This window comes from Manis pentadactyla, chromosome 5, assembly GCF_030020395.1.
Source record: "Manis pentadactyla isolate mManPen7 chromosome 5, mManPen7.hap1, whole genome shotgun sequence".
NCBI classification, from domain to species: domain Eukaryota; kingdom Metazoa; phylum Chordata; class Mammalia; order Pholidota; family Manidae; genus Manis; species Manis pentadactyla.
The window spans coordinates 153360799-153379188 of record NC_080023.1 but is presented as its reverse complement, the minus strand read 5'-3'; the positions used below and the strand labels follow the sequence as shown (position 1 = coordinate 153379188).

The 18390-nt window shown below is 39.1% G+C and overlaps 1 protein-coding gene across 3 annotated transcripts in view; it reads right to left on the bottom strand.

The window, feature by feature from the left end:
* The window catches only part of KIF3B (kinesin family member 3B), a 55883-nt gene that overhangs the window by 10418 nt on the left and 27075 nt on the right, over positions 1 to 18390 (bottom strand). For all 3 annotated transcript variants that reach the window (XM_036924719.2, XM_057502881.1, XM_036924718.2), the window contains exons 3-5: positions 7258 to 7359; positions 6941 to 7063; positions 6722 to 6840 (exon numbers count right to left, since the gene is read on the bottom strand). In XM_036924719.2, the coding sequence (XP_036780614.2) occupies positions 6722 to 6840; positions 6941 to 7063; positions 7258 to 7359 (344 nt within the window). The remainder of the gene's footprint in view (positions 1 to 6721; positions 6841 to 6940; positions 7064 to 7257; positions 7360 to 18390) is intronic.

Sequence of the window (18390 nt, the reverse complement as noted above, 5' to 3'; positions counted from 1 at the left end):
CATTTAGCTAAGACCTAATACCCATCCTCTTTAAAGTCTTCCAAGAAGTAGAAGAGGAGGGAATACTCCCAAACTCATTCTATGAGGCCAACATCACTCTAATACCAAAACCAGGCAAAGACACCACAAAAAAAGAAAATTACAGACCAATATCCCTCATGAACATAGATGCAAAAATACTCAACAAAATATTAGCAAACCAAATTAAAAAATACATCAAAAAGATCATCCATCATGATCAAGTGGGATTCATCACAGGGATGCAAGGATGGTACAATATTTGAAAATCCATCAACATCATCCACTACATCGACAAAAAGAAGGACAAAAACCACATGATCATCTCCATAGATGCTGAAAAAGCATTTGACAAAATTCAACATCCATTCATGATAAAAACTCTCAACAAAATGGGTATAGAGGGCAAGTACCTCAACATAATAAAGGCCATATATGACAAACCCACAGCCAACATTATACTTAACAGCGAGAAGCTGAAAGCTTTTCCTTTAAGATCGGGAACAAGACAAGGATGCTTACTCTCCCACTTTTATTCAACATAGTTCTGGAGGTCCTAGTCAGGGCATTCAGACAACACAAAGAAATAAAAGGCATCCAGATTGGCAAGGAAGAAGTTAAACTGTTACTATTTGCAGATGACATGATATTATACATAAAAAACCCTAAAGAATCCACTCCAAAACTACTCGATCTAATATCTGAATTCAGCAAAGTTGCGGGATACAAAATTAATACACAGAAATCTGTTGCATTTCTACACACTAACTATGAACTAGCAGAAAGAGAAATCAGGAAAACAATTCCATTCACAATTGCATCAAAAAGAATAAAATACCTAGGAAAAAACCTAACTAAGGAGGTGAAAGACTTATACTCTGAAAACTACAAGACACTCATAAGAGAAATTAAAGAAGATACCAATAAATGGAAAGACATCCCATGCTCATGGATAGGAAGAATTAATATTGTCAAAATGGCCATCATGCCTAAAGCAATCTATAGATTCAATGCAATTCCTATCAAAATACCAACAGCATTCTTCAAAGAACCAGAGAAAACTGTCCTAAAATTCATATGGAACCACCAAAGACCCCGAATAGCCAAAGCAATCCTGAGAAGGAAGAATAAAGTGGTGGGAATTATGCTCCCTGACTTCAAGCTCTACTACAAAGGCACAGTAATTAAGACAATCTGGTACTGGTACAAGAACAGACACATAGACCAATGGAACAGAATAGAGAGCCCAGATATAAACCCAAGCATATATGGTCAATTAATATATGATAAAGGAGCCATGGATATACAATGGGGAAATGACAGCCTCTTCAACAGCTGGTGTTGGCAAAACTGGACAGTTACATGTAAGAGAATGAAACTGGATTATTGTCTAACCCTATACACAAAAATAAACTCAAAATGGATCAAAGACCTGAATGTAAGTCATGAAATCATAAAATTATTAGATAGAAACAGTCAAAAAATCTTGGACATAAATATGAGTAACTTCTTCATGAACATATCTCCCCAGGCAAGGGAAACAAAAGCAAAAATCTACAAGTGGGACTATATCCAACTAAAAAGCTTCTGAACAGGAAAGGACACCATCAGTAGAACAAAAAGACATCCTACAGTATGGGAGAACATATTCATAAATGATATATCCAATAAGGAGTTGACATCCAAATTATATAAAGAGCTAACGCAACTCAAGAAACAAAAAGAAAATAATCCAATCAAAAAATGGGCAGAGGAGCTGAACAGACACTTCTCCAAAGAAGAAATTCAGATGGCCTACAGACACATGAAAAGATGCTCCATATCCCTAATCATCAGAGAAATGCAAATTAAAACCACAATGAGCTATCACCTCACACCAGTTAGGACGACCAACATCCAAAAGACAAACAACAACAAATGTTAGCGAGGATGTGGAGAAAGGGGAAACCTCTTACACTGCTGGTAGGAATGCAAATTAGTTCAACCATTGTGGAAAACAGTATGGAGGTTCGTCAAAAAACTAAAAATAGAAATACCATTTGACCCAGGAACTCTACTCCTAGGAATTTACCCTAAGAATGCAGGAGCCCAGTTTGAAAAAGACAGATGCACCCCTATGTTTATCGCAGCACTATTTACAATAGCCAAGAAATGGAAGCAACCTAAGTGTCCATCAGTAGATGAATGGATAAAGAAGATGTGGTACATATACACAATGGAATATTATTCAGCCATAAGAAGAAAACAAATCCTACCATTTCCAACAACATGGATGGAGCTAGAGGATATTATGCTCAGTGAAGTAAGCCAGGCAGAGAAAGACAAGTATCAAATGATTTCACTCATCTGTGGAGTATAAGAACAAAGAAAAAACTGAAGGAGCAAAACAGCAGCAGATGCACAGAACCCAAGAATGGACTAACAGTTTTACCAAAGGGAAAGGGACTGGGGAGGATGGGTGGGAAGGGAGGGATAAGGGGGAAAAAAGGGGCATTATGATTAGCACAGATAATGTAACAGGGGAAGGGGGTACACAGGAAAGGCAGTATAACACAGAGAAGACAAGTAATGATTCTATAGCATTTTACTAAGCTGATGGACAGTGACTGTAATGGGGTATGTGGTGGAGACTTGATAATAGGGGGAGTCTAGTAACCATAATGTTGTTCAAGTAATTTTACATTAATGATACCAAAATTAAAAAAACAAAAAAGGCAAACCAAGAAAACCTTAGTGGACAGGGTACAAGATAATACTTAGAAACTTAATGCCAATTCTGTTAGTTGGAAAAATGTCATTGTGTATACAAAAATCAATTGTGTTTCTATATATATACAATAAACACTCTGAAAATAAAATTAGCAGAACAATTCCATATAAAATAGCATCAAAAAATAAAATACTTAGGTATAAATTTAATAAAAGAAGTGCAAAGGCTTATGCACTAAAAACTACAAAACATTCTTGATAGAAATTAAAGAAGATCTAAAGAAATGAAAAGACATCCTATGCTCATGGGTCAGAACATTTAATAGTGTTAAGATGGCAATACTCTCCAAATTGATCTATAGATTCACCAGAGCCAGCTGCTTTTTTTGCAGAAATTAACAAGCTGATTTTAAAATTTATATGAAAATGCAAGGGACCCTGAATAGCCAGAAACAACCTTGAAAAAGAACAACAAAGTTGGAGGACTCACAGTTCCTCATTTTAAAACTTACTACAAAGCTACAGTTATCAAGACAGTGTGGTTACGGTGTAAGGACAGACATGTAGATCAAAGGAACAGTACTGAGTTCAGAAATAAATCCTTACATTTATAGTCAACTGATTTTCAAGAAGGGTGCAAAGACAATGAGAGAAAATCCTTTCAATAAAGGGTACAGCTGAATATCCACATGTAGAAGAACACATTTGCAATCCTACCTTAGACCACACACAAAAATTAACTCAAAATGGATGACAGATCTAAATGTAAGACCTAAACCTGTAATACTCTTAGGTAAGATAATTGAAAACATAAGTCCACAATGAAACTTGTACACAAATGTTAATAGCAGCATTATTCATAATAGCCAAAAAGTAGAAACAACCCAAATGTCAGTCAACTAATGAATGGATAAATTAAATGTCATCTATTTATATAATATTATTTGGTCATAAAAAAGAATGAAGTTCTCGATAATAAGGGTGAATGTAATAACCACATTGTTTTTCTTGTGAAACCTTCATAAGAGTGTATATCAATGATATCTTAATAAAAAAGAACAGAGTATTGATACATGCTACAACATGGACAACCCTCGAAAACACGATATCAAGTTAAAGTAGCCAGTCACAAAAGGCCACATTCTTCCATTTATAAATTTGTATACAATGTCCAGAATAGGCAAATTTAGATGCAACACCAAAAATTCATGCTACAAGAGAAATAGATAAATTGGGCTACATCAGAATTAAAATCTGTTGTGCTGAAAACAAAATACCATCAAAGTGACAAGACAACCCATTTTTCATCTTCTGGAATGGGGGAAAATATTTGCAAATCATATGCCTGATAAAGGACCTGTATCCAGAATATATAAAGAAATCTTAAACCTCAGTAATAAAAAGACCCAACTTAAATAAATAACCTAATTTAAAAATGGGCAAAGGATTTGTACAGACATTTTTCTTAAGAAGAGCTACAAATGGCCAATAAGCACATGCAAAGATGCTTCACATCTGTAGTCATTAGGGAAATGCAAATCAAAACCACAATAAGATACTATTTCATACGTATTAGGATGGCCATAATAAAAAAGACAGTAACAAGTGTCAACAAAGATGTAGAGAAATTGGTGGTGGAAATGTAAAATAACACAGCCATTCTGGAAAACAATCTGGCAATTCCTCAAAAAGTGAAACAGTTACCACAAAACTTAGCAATTCCGTATGTAGGTATATATTCCAGGGAAATGAAAACATGTCCATATAACAACTTGTACATGAATGTTCAGAGCAGCAGTAGTCATAATAACCAAAGACTGGAAACAACCCAAATGTCCATCAACTGATAAATGGATAAATGAAATGTGGTACATCCAAACAACACAGTATTACTCAGCCACAGAAATGAATGAATTACTGACATGCTACAATATGGATGATCCTTGAAAACATCATGTTAAGTGAAAGAAACCAGTCACAAAGACCATATATTGTATACCATTTATATGAAATGTACAGGCAGATTTATAGAGACAGAAAGCAGACTAGTAGTTATTTAGGGCTGGGGGAGTATCAGTGAGTAGTAACTGCTAATTGGTATTGAGGTTTTGTGGGGGAGGGACAAAAATGTTCTAAAGTTAGATTGTGATGATGGCTTTTTCTTTTTTTATTAAGGTATCACTGATATACAATCTTATGAAAGTTTCACATGAGCAACATTGTGGTTACTACATTCACCCACATTATTAAGTACCCCCCACACATACCCCATAGCAGTAACTATCCATCAGCGTGTAAGATGCTACAGAGTTACTACTTGTCTTCTCTGTGCTATACTGCCTTCCCCACACCCCCTCTACATTATTTGTGCGGATCATAACACCCCTTATTACCCTTTTTCCTCCCTCTTCACCCCCTTCCCTTTGGTAACCGCTAGTCCCTTCTTGGAGTCTGTGAGTCTGGTGCTTTGTTCCTTCAGTTTTGCTTTGTTGTTATCCTCCACAAATGAGTGAAGTCATTTGGTACTTGTCTTTCTCTGCCTGGCTTATTTCACTGAGCATAATACCCTCTAGCTCTATCCATGTTGTTGCAAATGGTAGGATTTATTTTCTTCTTATGGCTGAGTAATATTCCATTGTGTTTATGTACCACATCTTCTTTACCCATTCATCTACTGATGGACACTTAGGTTGCTTCCGTATCTTGGCTACTGTAAACAGTGCTGCGATAAATGTAGGGGTGTATATGTCTTTTTGAATCTGGGATCTTGTTTTCTTTGGGTAAATTCCTAGGAGTGGAATACCTGGGTCAAATGGTATTTCTATTTTGAGGAACCGCCACATTGCTTTCCACAATGGGTGAACTAATTTATATTCCCACCAACAGTGTAGGAGGGTTCCCTTTCTCCACATCTTCGCCAACATTTATTGTTCCTTGTCTTTTGGATGTTGGCTGTCCTAACTAGTGTGAGGTGTGATGATGGTTTTACAACCCTGTAAACATGTATTTTTTTAAAAACTGACTTGTATACTTTAAATAGGTGAATATATGGCATGTGAATTATATCCCAATAAAATATTATTTTAATCCTCCTTTTATTTTTATTGCAATGTAGTTGATATACATTATCTCGGTTTCAGATGTACAACATAGTGACTGGATAATTGTATACATTATTAGATGCTCGCCATAATAGATGTAGTTACCCCATTATCATACCAAGATATTACAGTAGTAATTGGTTAAATTCTCTCTGTTGTACTTCCATTCCTGTGTCTAAATTATTTGGTAATTTCTACTTTGTACCTCTTTATCCCCTTCACCTATTTACCCCCTTCCCTATGGTAATCAACAGTCTGTCATCTGTATTTGTGGGTCTATTTCTTTTTTGTCTGTTTTTTAGGTTCCTCATATAAGTGAAATCAATGGTATTTGTATTTCCCTGTCTGGCTTATTTCACCTAGCATAATACTCTCTAGGTCCATCTTGTCACAAATGGCAAGATTTCCTTCTTTTTTATGACTGAGTAAAAACATACTTTTTTAAAAATAGTATTGTGGTCAGGTATGTATGTATGTAGGAGTGAGACAGCATGAGGTAAGATTTGCTTTAAAATATTTTTATGAAAAGACAGATGACAAAAGAATATCATTGAATCTGGGTGACGAGTATTTGGGTGTCCATTATACAATTGAGAAAATTCTACTTAATAAAAGTTTTCCTTTTGTCAATAGATAGAGGTGAGGCAGAGCCTTTAAAAGCTTCATTAAGGTAGGGTGGAAGGAAATTTGGAGACCATCTGGTGAAATCATCAGTCAACAGATGGGAACCAGAGACAGAAACTGACTTCCTCGGGAATAAACAGAAGACAGAAAAGGTGGCAGATGAGTGGGCAAGAAGTAGACAGCAGCCCTGTCCTCAGGCGCGTATTTCTTACTTGACAAACAATAATTTGGCAAGTGGCTGGGGGTACCACGAAAGGATCAGAACTTACTTGAGTTTCAGGTCCCTGGTGAACTCATTCTGAGTCTGCTCCAGCTCCTGACGCTCCTTGATGTGCTCTTCCTGGAGGTCGTGGATCTCTGCCTTCACTGCCTGAAGCTTGGAAAAGAGCTGGAACCGAGGGGAGAGGCAGGTGAGGAGGGCGACCTCCAGACAAAAGTTTCCCCTTTCCCTCAAGTCTCAGGACACCTCTTCTTGGCCTCTTTTGTACCTTTTTGAGTTTTTTGGTCTTGATGTCCACCTCTTGCTGCAATGAGCTGTAAGTCTCTTTAAGTTCCAAGGTCTCCTCATCTCGACTTTCCATCTGTTGCTGGATTTCTCTTTCTCGACGTTTCTGAGAAACATTACAAAGTTCATCAGCTTGCCTAAAGACAATGCCTAGACAAGCATTCAGGGCTGGGTGCTCCTGGTGAGTCTCCTGCTAGGAAGAGGCTCACACACCTCATTTCCAAAGCAAGAGATACTTGCTCTGCAGCATTAATGTACCTTACCCCGTACCATTCTCCCCACAAAGGAATGAAAAGCTACCTGCTCTGCAATTTCCTGCCGTTTCTGCTCCAGGATTTTCTGCTGTTCATTTGTATGATCTACTATATTTTTTCCTCCAACAAGCAGTTTACTCTCCATGGCCTGCATGAGAAAAAAGGAGAATCCATCTTGTGAACGGTCTCCCTTAGAAGATACCTCCTCACAGAGAAGCCTTTAAAGACAAGGGGCTCAAGACTGAGCCAAAGGCACTGAACTCTGGGCAAACACACACTGTGCTCAGATGTGCCCTGCCCATCACTGGGGTGAGTGGGGCTGAGACGACTTCACTGGGGGCTTGAAATTAGAAACACTGAGGAGTCAGCTTCTGCAGACATACATGAATTGCAGCTTTTTTCAAAAAATAGTTTTTGGTTTGTTTGTACAAAGAATTGATCCCACCTATGACATAGTAAGCAACCTCCTATGTGCTAGGTACTGGGGATGCAACTGTGAGTACAAATCACAAAGCTGAGTCTGCAGACAGCCACAGACAAGTAAGACAAGGTAGACAATATACCCTACATATTCAGATACCATCATTAGGAAAAGACAGGGCTGAATGGGAGAGACACACTGGAGGGAGAGAATTTTGACTTTTGGAGGGAGTCAGGGAAAGCTTTCTGTCTCAGGGGACATGTACACAAAGTGTTGAAGTAAAACTAGGAATTAACTAAGAAAATTTTGTGTGTGTGAGAGAGAATAGGGTAGGGAATGGTGATACATGAAGTTGGCAAAGCAATCAGGGGTCAGTTCAAAAACCTCAAAGGCAGATAAAAGGTATACATCAGAAAGATGGAGACGTGAGAGGAAAGGCAGAGGCTTCCTCCTAAAACTGGATACAATTAGAAAATTTAATTGGTGCAACTAATCCTGAGAGAGCAACAGGAAAGAGGATGGCGCCAGACTGCACACACCTGGAGAAAAAAGCAGACCTCACTGAACGGGGTAACGTACCAGAGCTGTGGCTCCGTGGGACCTGAGCCCCTCCCCCACCCCAGCTCGCCGGCAGGAGGAAGAGAAACTGAGCAGGGTGGGAGTGGAAGGCTTGGGATTGCTGAATACCTAGCTCCGCAGATCTGCTCTGGGAGCACAAACCTACATTTCATGGTGCTTTCATGAGACTTGCATGACTACCGGGTAGGAAAGTTAATACAGGCAGAGTTCCTGGGGAGACTGGGATTCTGGCTGCTTGTGGAAAGCAGGGATCCGTATCTGGCTGCTCTGGGACAAAAACATACCTGTGTGACCGGCCCACTGGCTCAGGCAGTGGAGACAGGCACAGCAGCCAGGAGGCAGGGAACAGCTCTTTCCTCCCCCCAGGTACCAGTACCGCTCCCCTGTGACCCCCGACATCGCTTCAGGGGCTCAGCAGCTCCAGAATAGAGCTTTTGGACACTAGAGGGCGCCATATACAAACATGAAACACCAAAGGAACCTTGTCCAGAGTAAAATTAATACAACTCCTGAGAAAGATTTAAATGATGACCTCGTGACTCTTCCTGAAAGGGAATTCAAAATAAAAATAATCAACATTCTAATGGAGGTACGGAAAGACATCCAAGAACTCAGGAATGAATTCAGGTCAGAGATCCAATCGTTGAAGAGCATGATGGAGGGTATTAAAAGCAGGTTGGATACGGTGGAGGAGACAAAAAATGAAATAGAAACTAGAGAAGAGGAATACAAAGAAGCTGAGGCACAGAGAGAAAAAAGGATCTCTAAAAATGAAAGAATATTGAGAGAACTGGGTGACCAATCAAAGCGGAACAATATCCTCTATAGGATACCAGAAGAAGAAGAAGAGAGAGAAAGGGATAGAAAGTGTCTTTGAGGAGGTAGTTGCTAAAAACTTCCCCAATCTGGGGAAGGAGATAGTCTCTCAGGCCATGGAGATCCACAGATCTCCCAACACAAGGGACCCAAGGAAGACAACAGCAAGACACATAGTAATTAAAATGGGAAAGATCAAGGATAAGGACAGACTGCTAAAAGCAGCCAGAGGCAGAAATAAGATCACATACAAAGGAAAGCCCATCAGGCTAACATCAGACTTCTCAGCAGAAACCTTACAGGCCAGAAGGGAGTGGCATGATGTATTTAATGCCATGAAGCAGAAGGGTCAGAAGGGACTGGAACCAAGATTACTTTATCCGGCAAGATTATCATTTAAATTTGAAGGAGGGATTAAACAATTTCCAGATAAGCAAAAGCTGAGAGAGTTTACCTCCCACAAACCATCTCTGCAGTCTATTTTGGAGGGACTGCTATAGATGGAAGTGTTCCTAAGGTTGGATAGCTGTCACCAGGGGTAGTAAAACCATGGTAGGGAGGGTGGAGCAGCTGATTGCGAGGCAAATGCAAAATTACATTGACTATCCCCTAAGTCAATCAAGGGATAGACAAAAAGTACAGAATTTGATACATAATATATAAAGAATGAAGGAGGAAGAGAAAGGAGAAATAGAAAAGAACCTTTAGATTTTGTTTGTAACAGCATACTAAGTGAGTTAAGTTAGACTCTTAGATAGTAAGGAAAGTAACCTGGAACCTTTGGTAACCACAAATCTAAAGCCTGAAATGGCAATAAGCACATACCTATCGATAATCACCCTAAATGTAAATGGACTGAATGCACCAATCAAAAGACATAGAGTCACTGAATGGATAAAAAAACAAGACCCATCTATATGCTGCTTACAAGAGACTCACCTCAAACCTAAAGACATGCACAGACTAAAAGTCAAGGGATGGAAAAAGATATTTCATGCAAACAATAGGGAGAAAAAAGTAGCTGTTGCAGTACTAGTATCAGACAAAATAGAATTCAAAACAAAGAAAGTAACAAGAGATAAAGAAGGACACTACATAATGATAAAGGGCTCAGTCCAACAAGAGGATATAACCATTATAAATATATATGCACCCAACACAGGAGCAGCAGCATATGTGAAACAAATACTAACAGAATTAAAGGAGGAAATAGAATACAATGCATTCATTTTAGGAGACTTCAACACCCCATTCACTCCAAAGGACAGATCCACCAGACAGAAGTAAGTAAGGACACAGAGGCACTGAACAACACACTACAACAGATGGACCTAATAGACAGCTACAGAACACTACACCCAAAAGCAACAGGATACATATTCTTCTCAAGTGCACATGGAACATTCTCCAGAATAGACCACATACTAGGCCACAAAAAGAGCCTTAGTAAATTCAAAAAGATTGAAATTCTACCAACCAACTTTTCAGACCACAAAGGTATAAAACTAGAAATAAATTGTACAAAGAAAGCAAAAAGGTTCACAAACACATGGAGGCTTAACAACATGCTTCTAAATAGTCAATGGATCAATGACCAAATTAAAATGGAGATCTAGCAATATATGGAAATAAATGACAACAACACAAAGCCCCAACTTCTGTGGGATGCAGCGAAAACAGTCTTAGGAGGAAAGTACATAGCAATCCAGGCATATTTAAAGAAGGAAGAAGAAACCCAAATGAATAGTCTAATGTCACAATTATCAAAATTGGAAAAAGAACAAATGAGGCCTAAAGTCAGCAGAAGGAGGGACATATTAGAGATCAGAGAAGAAATAAACAAAGTTGAGAAGAATAAAACAATAGGAAAAAATCAATGAAACCAAGAGCTGGTTCTTTGAGAAAATAACAAAATAGATAAGCCTCTAGCCAGACTTATTAAGAGAAAAAGAGAATCAACACACATCAACAGAATCAGAAATGAGAAAGGAAACATCACGATGGACCTAACAGAAATACAAAGGATTATTAGAGACTACTATGAAAACCTATATCCTAAGAAGTTGGAAAACCTAGAAGAAATGGACAACTACCTAGAAAAATACAACCTTCCAAGACTGACCAAAGAAGAAACACAAAATCTAAACAAACCAATTACCAGCAAAGAAATTGAAGCGGTAATCAAAAAACTACCCAAGAAAAAAAAACCCGGGCCAGATGGATTTACCTCAGAATTTTATCAGACAGACAGAGAAGATATAATACCCATTATCCTTAGAGTTTTCCAAAAAATAGAAGAGGAGGGAATACTCCCAAACTCATTCTATGAAGCCAACATCACCCTAATACCAAAACCAGGCAAAGACCCCACCAAAAAAGAAAACTACAGACCCATATCCCTGATGAACGTAGATGCAAAAATACTCAATAAAATATTAGCAAACTGAATTCAAAAATATATCAAAAGGATCATACACCACGACCAAGTGGGATTCATCCCAGGGATGCAAGGATGGTGCAACATTCGAAAATCCATCAACATCATCCACCACATAAACAAAAAGAAAGACAAAAACCACATGATCATCTCCATAGATGCTGAAAAAGCATTTGACAAAATTCAACATCGATTCATGATAAAAACTCTCAGCAAAATGGGTATAGAGGGCAAGTACCTCAACATAATAAAGGCCATATATGATAAACCCACAGCTAACATCATACTGAACAGCAAGAGTCTGAAAGCTTTTCCTCTGAGATCAGGAACAAGACAGGGATGCCCACTCTCCCCACTGTTATTCAACATAGTACTGGAGGTCCTAGCCACGGCAATCAGACAAAACAAAGAAATACAAGGAATCCAGATTGGTAAAGAAGTTAAATTGTCACTATTTGCAGATGACATGATATTGTACATAAAAAACCCTAACGACTCCACTCCAAAACTACTAGAACTGATACTGGAATACAGCAAAGTTGCAGGATACAAAATTAACACACAGAAAACTGTGGCTTTCCTATACACTAATAATGAACCAATAGAAAGAGAAATCAGGAAAACAATTCCATTCACAATTGCATCAAAAAGAGTAAAATACCTAGGAATAAACCTAGCCAAAGAAGTGAAAGACCTATACCCTGAAAACTATAAGACACTCTTAAGAGAAATTAAAGAAGACACTAATAAATGGAAACTCATCCCATGCTCCTGGCTAGGAAGAATTAATATCGTCAAAATGGCCATCCTGCCCAAAGCAATACACATATTTGATGCAATCCCTATCAACTTACCAACAACATTCTTCAACGAACTGGAACAAATAGTTCAAAAATTCATATGGAAACACCAAAGACCCCAAATAGCCAAAGCAATCCTGAGAAAAAAGAATAAAGTGGGGGGGGATCTCACTCCCCAACTTCAAGCTTTACTACAAAGCCATAGTAATCAAGACAATTTGGTACTGGCACAAGAACAGAGCCACAGACCAGTGGAACAGAATAGAGACTCCAGACATTAACCCAAACATATATGGTCAATTAATATATGATAAAGGAGCCATGGACATACAATGGGGAAATGACAGTCTCTTCAACAGATGGTGCTGGCAAAACTGGACAGCTACATGTAAGAGAATGAAACTGGATCATTGCCTAACCCCATACACAAAAGTAAATTCAAAATGGATCAAAGACCTGAATGTAAGTCATGAAACCATAAAACTCTTAGAAAAAAACATAGGCAAAAATCTCGTGGACATAAACATTAGCGACTTCTTCCTGAACATATCTCCCCGGGCAAGGAAAACAAAAGCAAAAATGAACAAGTGGGACTATATCAAGCTGAAAAGCTTCTGTATAGCAAAGGACACCATCAATGGAACAAAAAGGTACCCTACAGTATGGGAGAATATATTCATAAATGACAGATCCAATAAAGGCTTGACATCCAAAATATATAAAGAGCTCACGCACCTCAACAAAAAGCAAATAATCCAATTAAAAAATGGGCAGAGGAGCTGAACAGATAGTTCTCCAAAGAAGAAATTCAGATGGCCAACAGACACATGAAAAGATGCTCCACATCGCTAGTTATCAGAGAAATGCTAATTAAAACCACAATGAGTTATCACCTCACACCAGTAAGGATGGCCACCATCCAAAAGACAAACAACAACAAATGTTGGCGAGGTTGTGGACAAAGGGGAACCCTCCTACACTGCTAGTGGGAATGTAAATTAGTTCAACCATTGTGGAAAGCAGTATGGAGGTTCCTCCAAATGCTCAAAATAGACTTGCCATTTGACCCAGGAATTTCACTGCTAGGAATTTACCCTAAGAATGCAGCACTCCAGTTTGAAAAAGAAAGATGCATCCCTATGTTTATCACAGTTCTATTTACAATAGCCAAGAAATGGAAGCAACCTAAGTGTCCATCAATAGATGAATGGATAAAGAAGATGTGGTATATATACACAATGGAATATTATTCAGCCATAAGAAGAAAACAAATCCTATAATTTGCAACAACATGGATGGAGCTAGAGGGTATTATTATGCTCAGTGAAATAAGCCAAGCGGAGAAAGACAAATACCAAATGACTTCACTCATCTGTGGAGTATAAGAACAAAGGAAAAACTGAAGGAACAAAACAGCAGCAGAATCACAGAACCCAAGAATGGACTAACAGTTACCAAAGGGAAAGAGACTGGGGAGAATGGGAGGGTAGGAAAGAAGAAAGGGGTTATTATGATTAGCATGTATAATGTGGGGGGTGGGGGAAAGGGGAGGGCTGTGCAACACAGAGAAGACAAGTAGTGATTCTACAACATCTTGCTATGCTGATGGACAGTGACTGTAATGGGGTTTGTTGGGGGGACTTGGTGTAGGGGGGTGCCTAGTAAACATAATGTTCTTCATGTAATTGTAGATTAATGATAACAAAAAAAAAAAAAAAACAAGCTGGGCCTCCCCCCAGCAGGCTACAGCAAAAAAAAAAAAAAAAGAAAAGAAACACAATTACTTGTTATTAAATTAGTTAATAATTATTTTTTTTAAAAAAGGTATACATCAATACCAGTTATTAGGGAAATGAAAATTAAAGGCACCATGACCAATACACAGCCTTCAGAATGGCAAAAAGAGCTAGAAAATATGGACAACAGTGAGAATATGGGACATCTGAAATTTTCATACACTGTTGATGAATATCTCAATTGGTACAGTCACTTGGGGAAACTACTTGGCAGTATCTACTTAAATGAAACTGTATTTCTTAAAATTCAGCAATCCTACTTCTAGAAATATGCCATGCAGAAATATGTACATATATGAGCCAAAGAACATTTATAAAAATATTTATAATGGTATATTCCTAACAGCTAAAAATCAGAAACAACCAAAATGTCCATCACCAGCAAAATGGATAAATAAATGTGTGGAAGCTTTTTTGAAAAATCCCTATAATAGGTGGTGGGGCGGAAGATGGCGGCGTGAGTAGAGCAGCGGAAATCTCCTCCCAAAACAACATATATCTATGAAAATATAACAAAGACAACCCTTCCTAGAATAAAGACCAGAGGACACAGGACAATATCCAGACCACATCCACACCTGAGAGAACCCAGCGCCTCGCGAAGGGGGTAAGATACAAGCCCCGGCCCCGCGGGAGCCGAGCGCCCCTCCCCCCAGCTCCCGGCGGGAGAAGAGCAGGTAGAGCGGGAGGGAGACGGAGCCCAGGGCTGCCGAACACCCAGCCCCAGCCATCCGGGCCAGAGTGTAGGGCCCTCGATACTGGGAAAACAGGGCAGCAAGAACAGTGAGCAGGCACTGGAGGCTGGGCGACAGAGGACATAAGAAAAGCGCGCGACCATTTTTTTTTTTTGCTTTTTTGCTGCTTTGTTTTGGCGAGCGCTGTTTGGAAGTCTTAAAGGGACAGGGACCCCAATATTAGGGAAACAGGGCAGAAAGACCGGTGAGCAGAGGCCTGAGGCTGGCACCGGAGAATAAAGAAAAACGAACGACCACCTTTTTTTTTTTTAAATAAAAATTTTTTTTTTTTTAATTAAAAAAATTTTTTTTCTTGTTTTTTTTTGTGGTCGTTGTTTTGTTTTGGCGGGTGCTTTTTGGAAGTCTTAAAGGGGCAGGGCGGGCCACTTAATCCAGAGGTAGGAAATCCGGGACCTCTGGGCACCCTAACCCCTGGGCTGCAGGGAGCAGGGAGGCCCCTTACGGAGATAAATAGCCTCCCAGCAGCTTCTGCTCCAACGCGACTCCACCATTTTGGAGTAGCTGCCCGATCCAGGCCACGCCCACAGCAACAGCGGAGATTAACTCCATAGCAGCCGGGCAGGAAGCAGAAACCCTGTCTGCGCGCAGCTGCGCAGCACAAGCCACTAGAGGCCGCTGTTCTCCCAGGAGAGGAGGGCCACAAACCAACAAGAAAGGAAGTCCTTCCAGCCGTCACTCGTCCCAGTTCTGTAGACTATTCCTATCACCATGAAAAGGCAAAGCTACAGGCAGACAAAGATCACAGAGACAACACCAGAGAAGGAGACAGACCTAACCAGTCTTCCTGACAAAGAATTCAAAATAAGAATCATAAACATGCTGACAGAGATGCAGAGAAATACGCAAGAAAAATGGGATGAAGTCCGGAAAGAGATCACAGATGCCAGAAAGGAGATCGCAGAAATGAAACAAACTCTGGAAGGGTTTATAAGCAGAATGGATAGAATGCAAGAGGCCATAGATGGAATTGAAATCAGAGAACAGGAACGCATGGAAGCTGACATAGAGAGAGACAAAAGGATCTCCAGGAATGAAACAATATTAAGAGAACTGTGTGACCAATCTAAAAGGAGCAATATCCGTATTATAGGGGTCCCAGAAGAAGAAGAGAGAGGCAAAGAGATGGAAAGTATCTTAGAAGAAATAATTGCTGAAAACTTCCCCACACTGGGGGAGGAAGTAATCAAACAGACCACGGAAATACACAGAACCCCCAACAGAAAGGATCCAAGAAGGGCAACACCAAGACACATAATAATTAAAATGGCAAAGATCAAGGACAAGGAAAGAGTGTTAAAGGCAGCTAGAGAGAAAAAGGTCACTTATAAAGGGAAACCCATCAGGCTAACGTCAGATTTCTCAACAGAAACCCTACAGGCCAGAAGAGAATGGCATGATATATTTAATACAATGAAACAGAAGGGCCTTGAACCAAGGATACTGTATCCAGCACGACTATCATTCAAATATGACGGTGGGATTAAACAATTCCCAGACAAACAAAAGCTGAGGGAATTTGCTTTCCACAAACCACCTCTACAGAACATCTTACAGGGACTGCTCTAGATGGGAGCACTCCTAGAAAGAGCACAGCACAAAACACCCAACATATGAAGAATCGAGGAGGAGGAACAAGAAGGGAGAGAAGAAAAGAATCTCCAGACAGTGTATATAACAGCTCAATAAGCGAGCTAAGTTAGGCAGTAAGATACTAAAGAGGCTAACCTTGAACCTTTGGTAACCACGAATTTAAAGCCTGCAATGGCAATAAGTACATATCTTTCAATAGTCACCCTAAATGTTAATGGGTTGAATGCACCAATCAAAAGACACAGAGTAACAGAATGGATAAAAAAGCAAGACCCATCTATATGCTGCTTACAAGAAACTCACCTCAAACCCAAAGACATGTACAGACTAAAAGTCAAGGGATGGAAAAACATATTTCAAGCAAACAACAGTGAGAAGAAAGCAGGGGTTGCAGTACTAATATCAGACAAAATAGACTTCAAAACAAAGAAAGTAACAAGAGATAAAGAAGGACACTACATAATGATAAAGGGCTCAGTCAAACAAGAGGATATAACCATTCTAAATATATATGCACCCAACACAGGAGCACCAGCATATGTGAAACAAATACTAACAGAACTAAAGGGGGATATAGACTGCAATGCATTCATTCTAGGAGACTTCAACACACCACTCACCCCAAAGGATAGATCCACTGGGCAGAAAATAAGTAAGGACACGGAAGCACTGAACAACACAGTAGAGCAGATGGACCTAATAGATATCTATAGAACTCTACATCCAAAAGCAGCGGGATATACATTCTTCTCAAGTGCACATGGAACATTCTCCAGAATAGACCACATACTAGGCCACAAAAAGAGCCTCAGAAAATTCCAAAAGATTGAAATCCTACCAACCAACTTTTCAGACCACAAAGGCATAAAACTAGAAATAAACTGTACAAAGAAAGCAAAGAGGCTCACGAACACATGGAGGCTTAACAACACGCTCCTAAATAATCAATGGATCAATGACCAAATCAAAATGGAGATCCAGCAATATATGGAAACAAATGACAACAACAACACTAAGCCCCAACTTCTGTGGGACACAGCAAAAGCAGTCTTAAGAGGAAAGTATATAGCAATCCAAGCATATTTAAAAAAGGAAGAGCAATCCCAAATGAATGGTCTAATGTCACAATTATCGAAATTGGAAAAAGAAGAACAGATGAGGCCTAAGGTCAGCAGAAGGAGGGACATAATAAAGATCAGAGAAGAAATAAATAAAATTGAGAAGAATAAAACAATAGCAAAAATCAATGAAACCAAGAGCTGGTTCTTCGAGAAAATAAACAAAATAGATAAGCCTCTAGCCAGACTTATTAAGAAGAAAAGAGAGTCAACACAAATCAACAGTATCAGAAACGAGAAAGGAAAAATCACGACGGACCCCACGGAAATGCAAAGAATTATTGGAGAATACTATGAAAACCTATATGCTAACAAGCTGGGAAACCTAGGAGAAATGGACAACTTCCTAGAAAAATATAACCTTCCAAGATTGACCCAGGAAGAAACAGAAAATCTAAACAGACCAATTACAGCAATGAAATTGAAGAGGTAATCAAAAAACTACCAAAGAACAAAACCCCCGGGCCAGATGGATTTACCTCGGAATTTTATCAGACATACAGGGAAGACATAATACCCATTCTCCTTAAAGTCTTCCAAAAAATAGAGGAGGAGGGGATACTCCCAAACTCATTCTATGAAGCTAACATCACCCTAATACCAAAACCAGGCAAAGACCCCACCAAAAAAGAAAACTACAGACCAATATCCCTGATGAACGTAGATGCAAAAATACTCAACAAAATATTAGCAAACCGAATTCAAAAATACATCAAAAGGATCATACACCATGACCAAGTGGGATTCATTCCAGGGATGCAAGGATGGTACAACATTCGAAAGTCCATCAACATCATCCACCACATCAACAAAAAGAAAGACAAAAACCACATGATCATCTCAATAGATGCTGAAAAAGCATTTGAC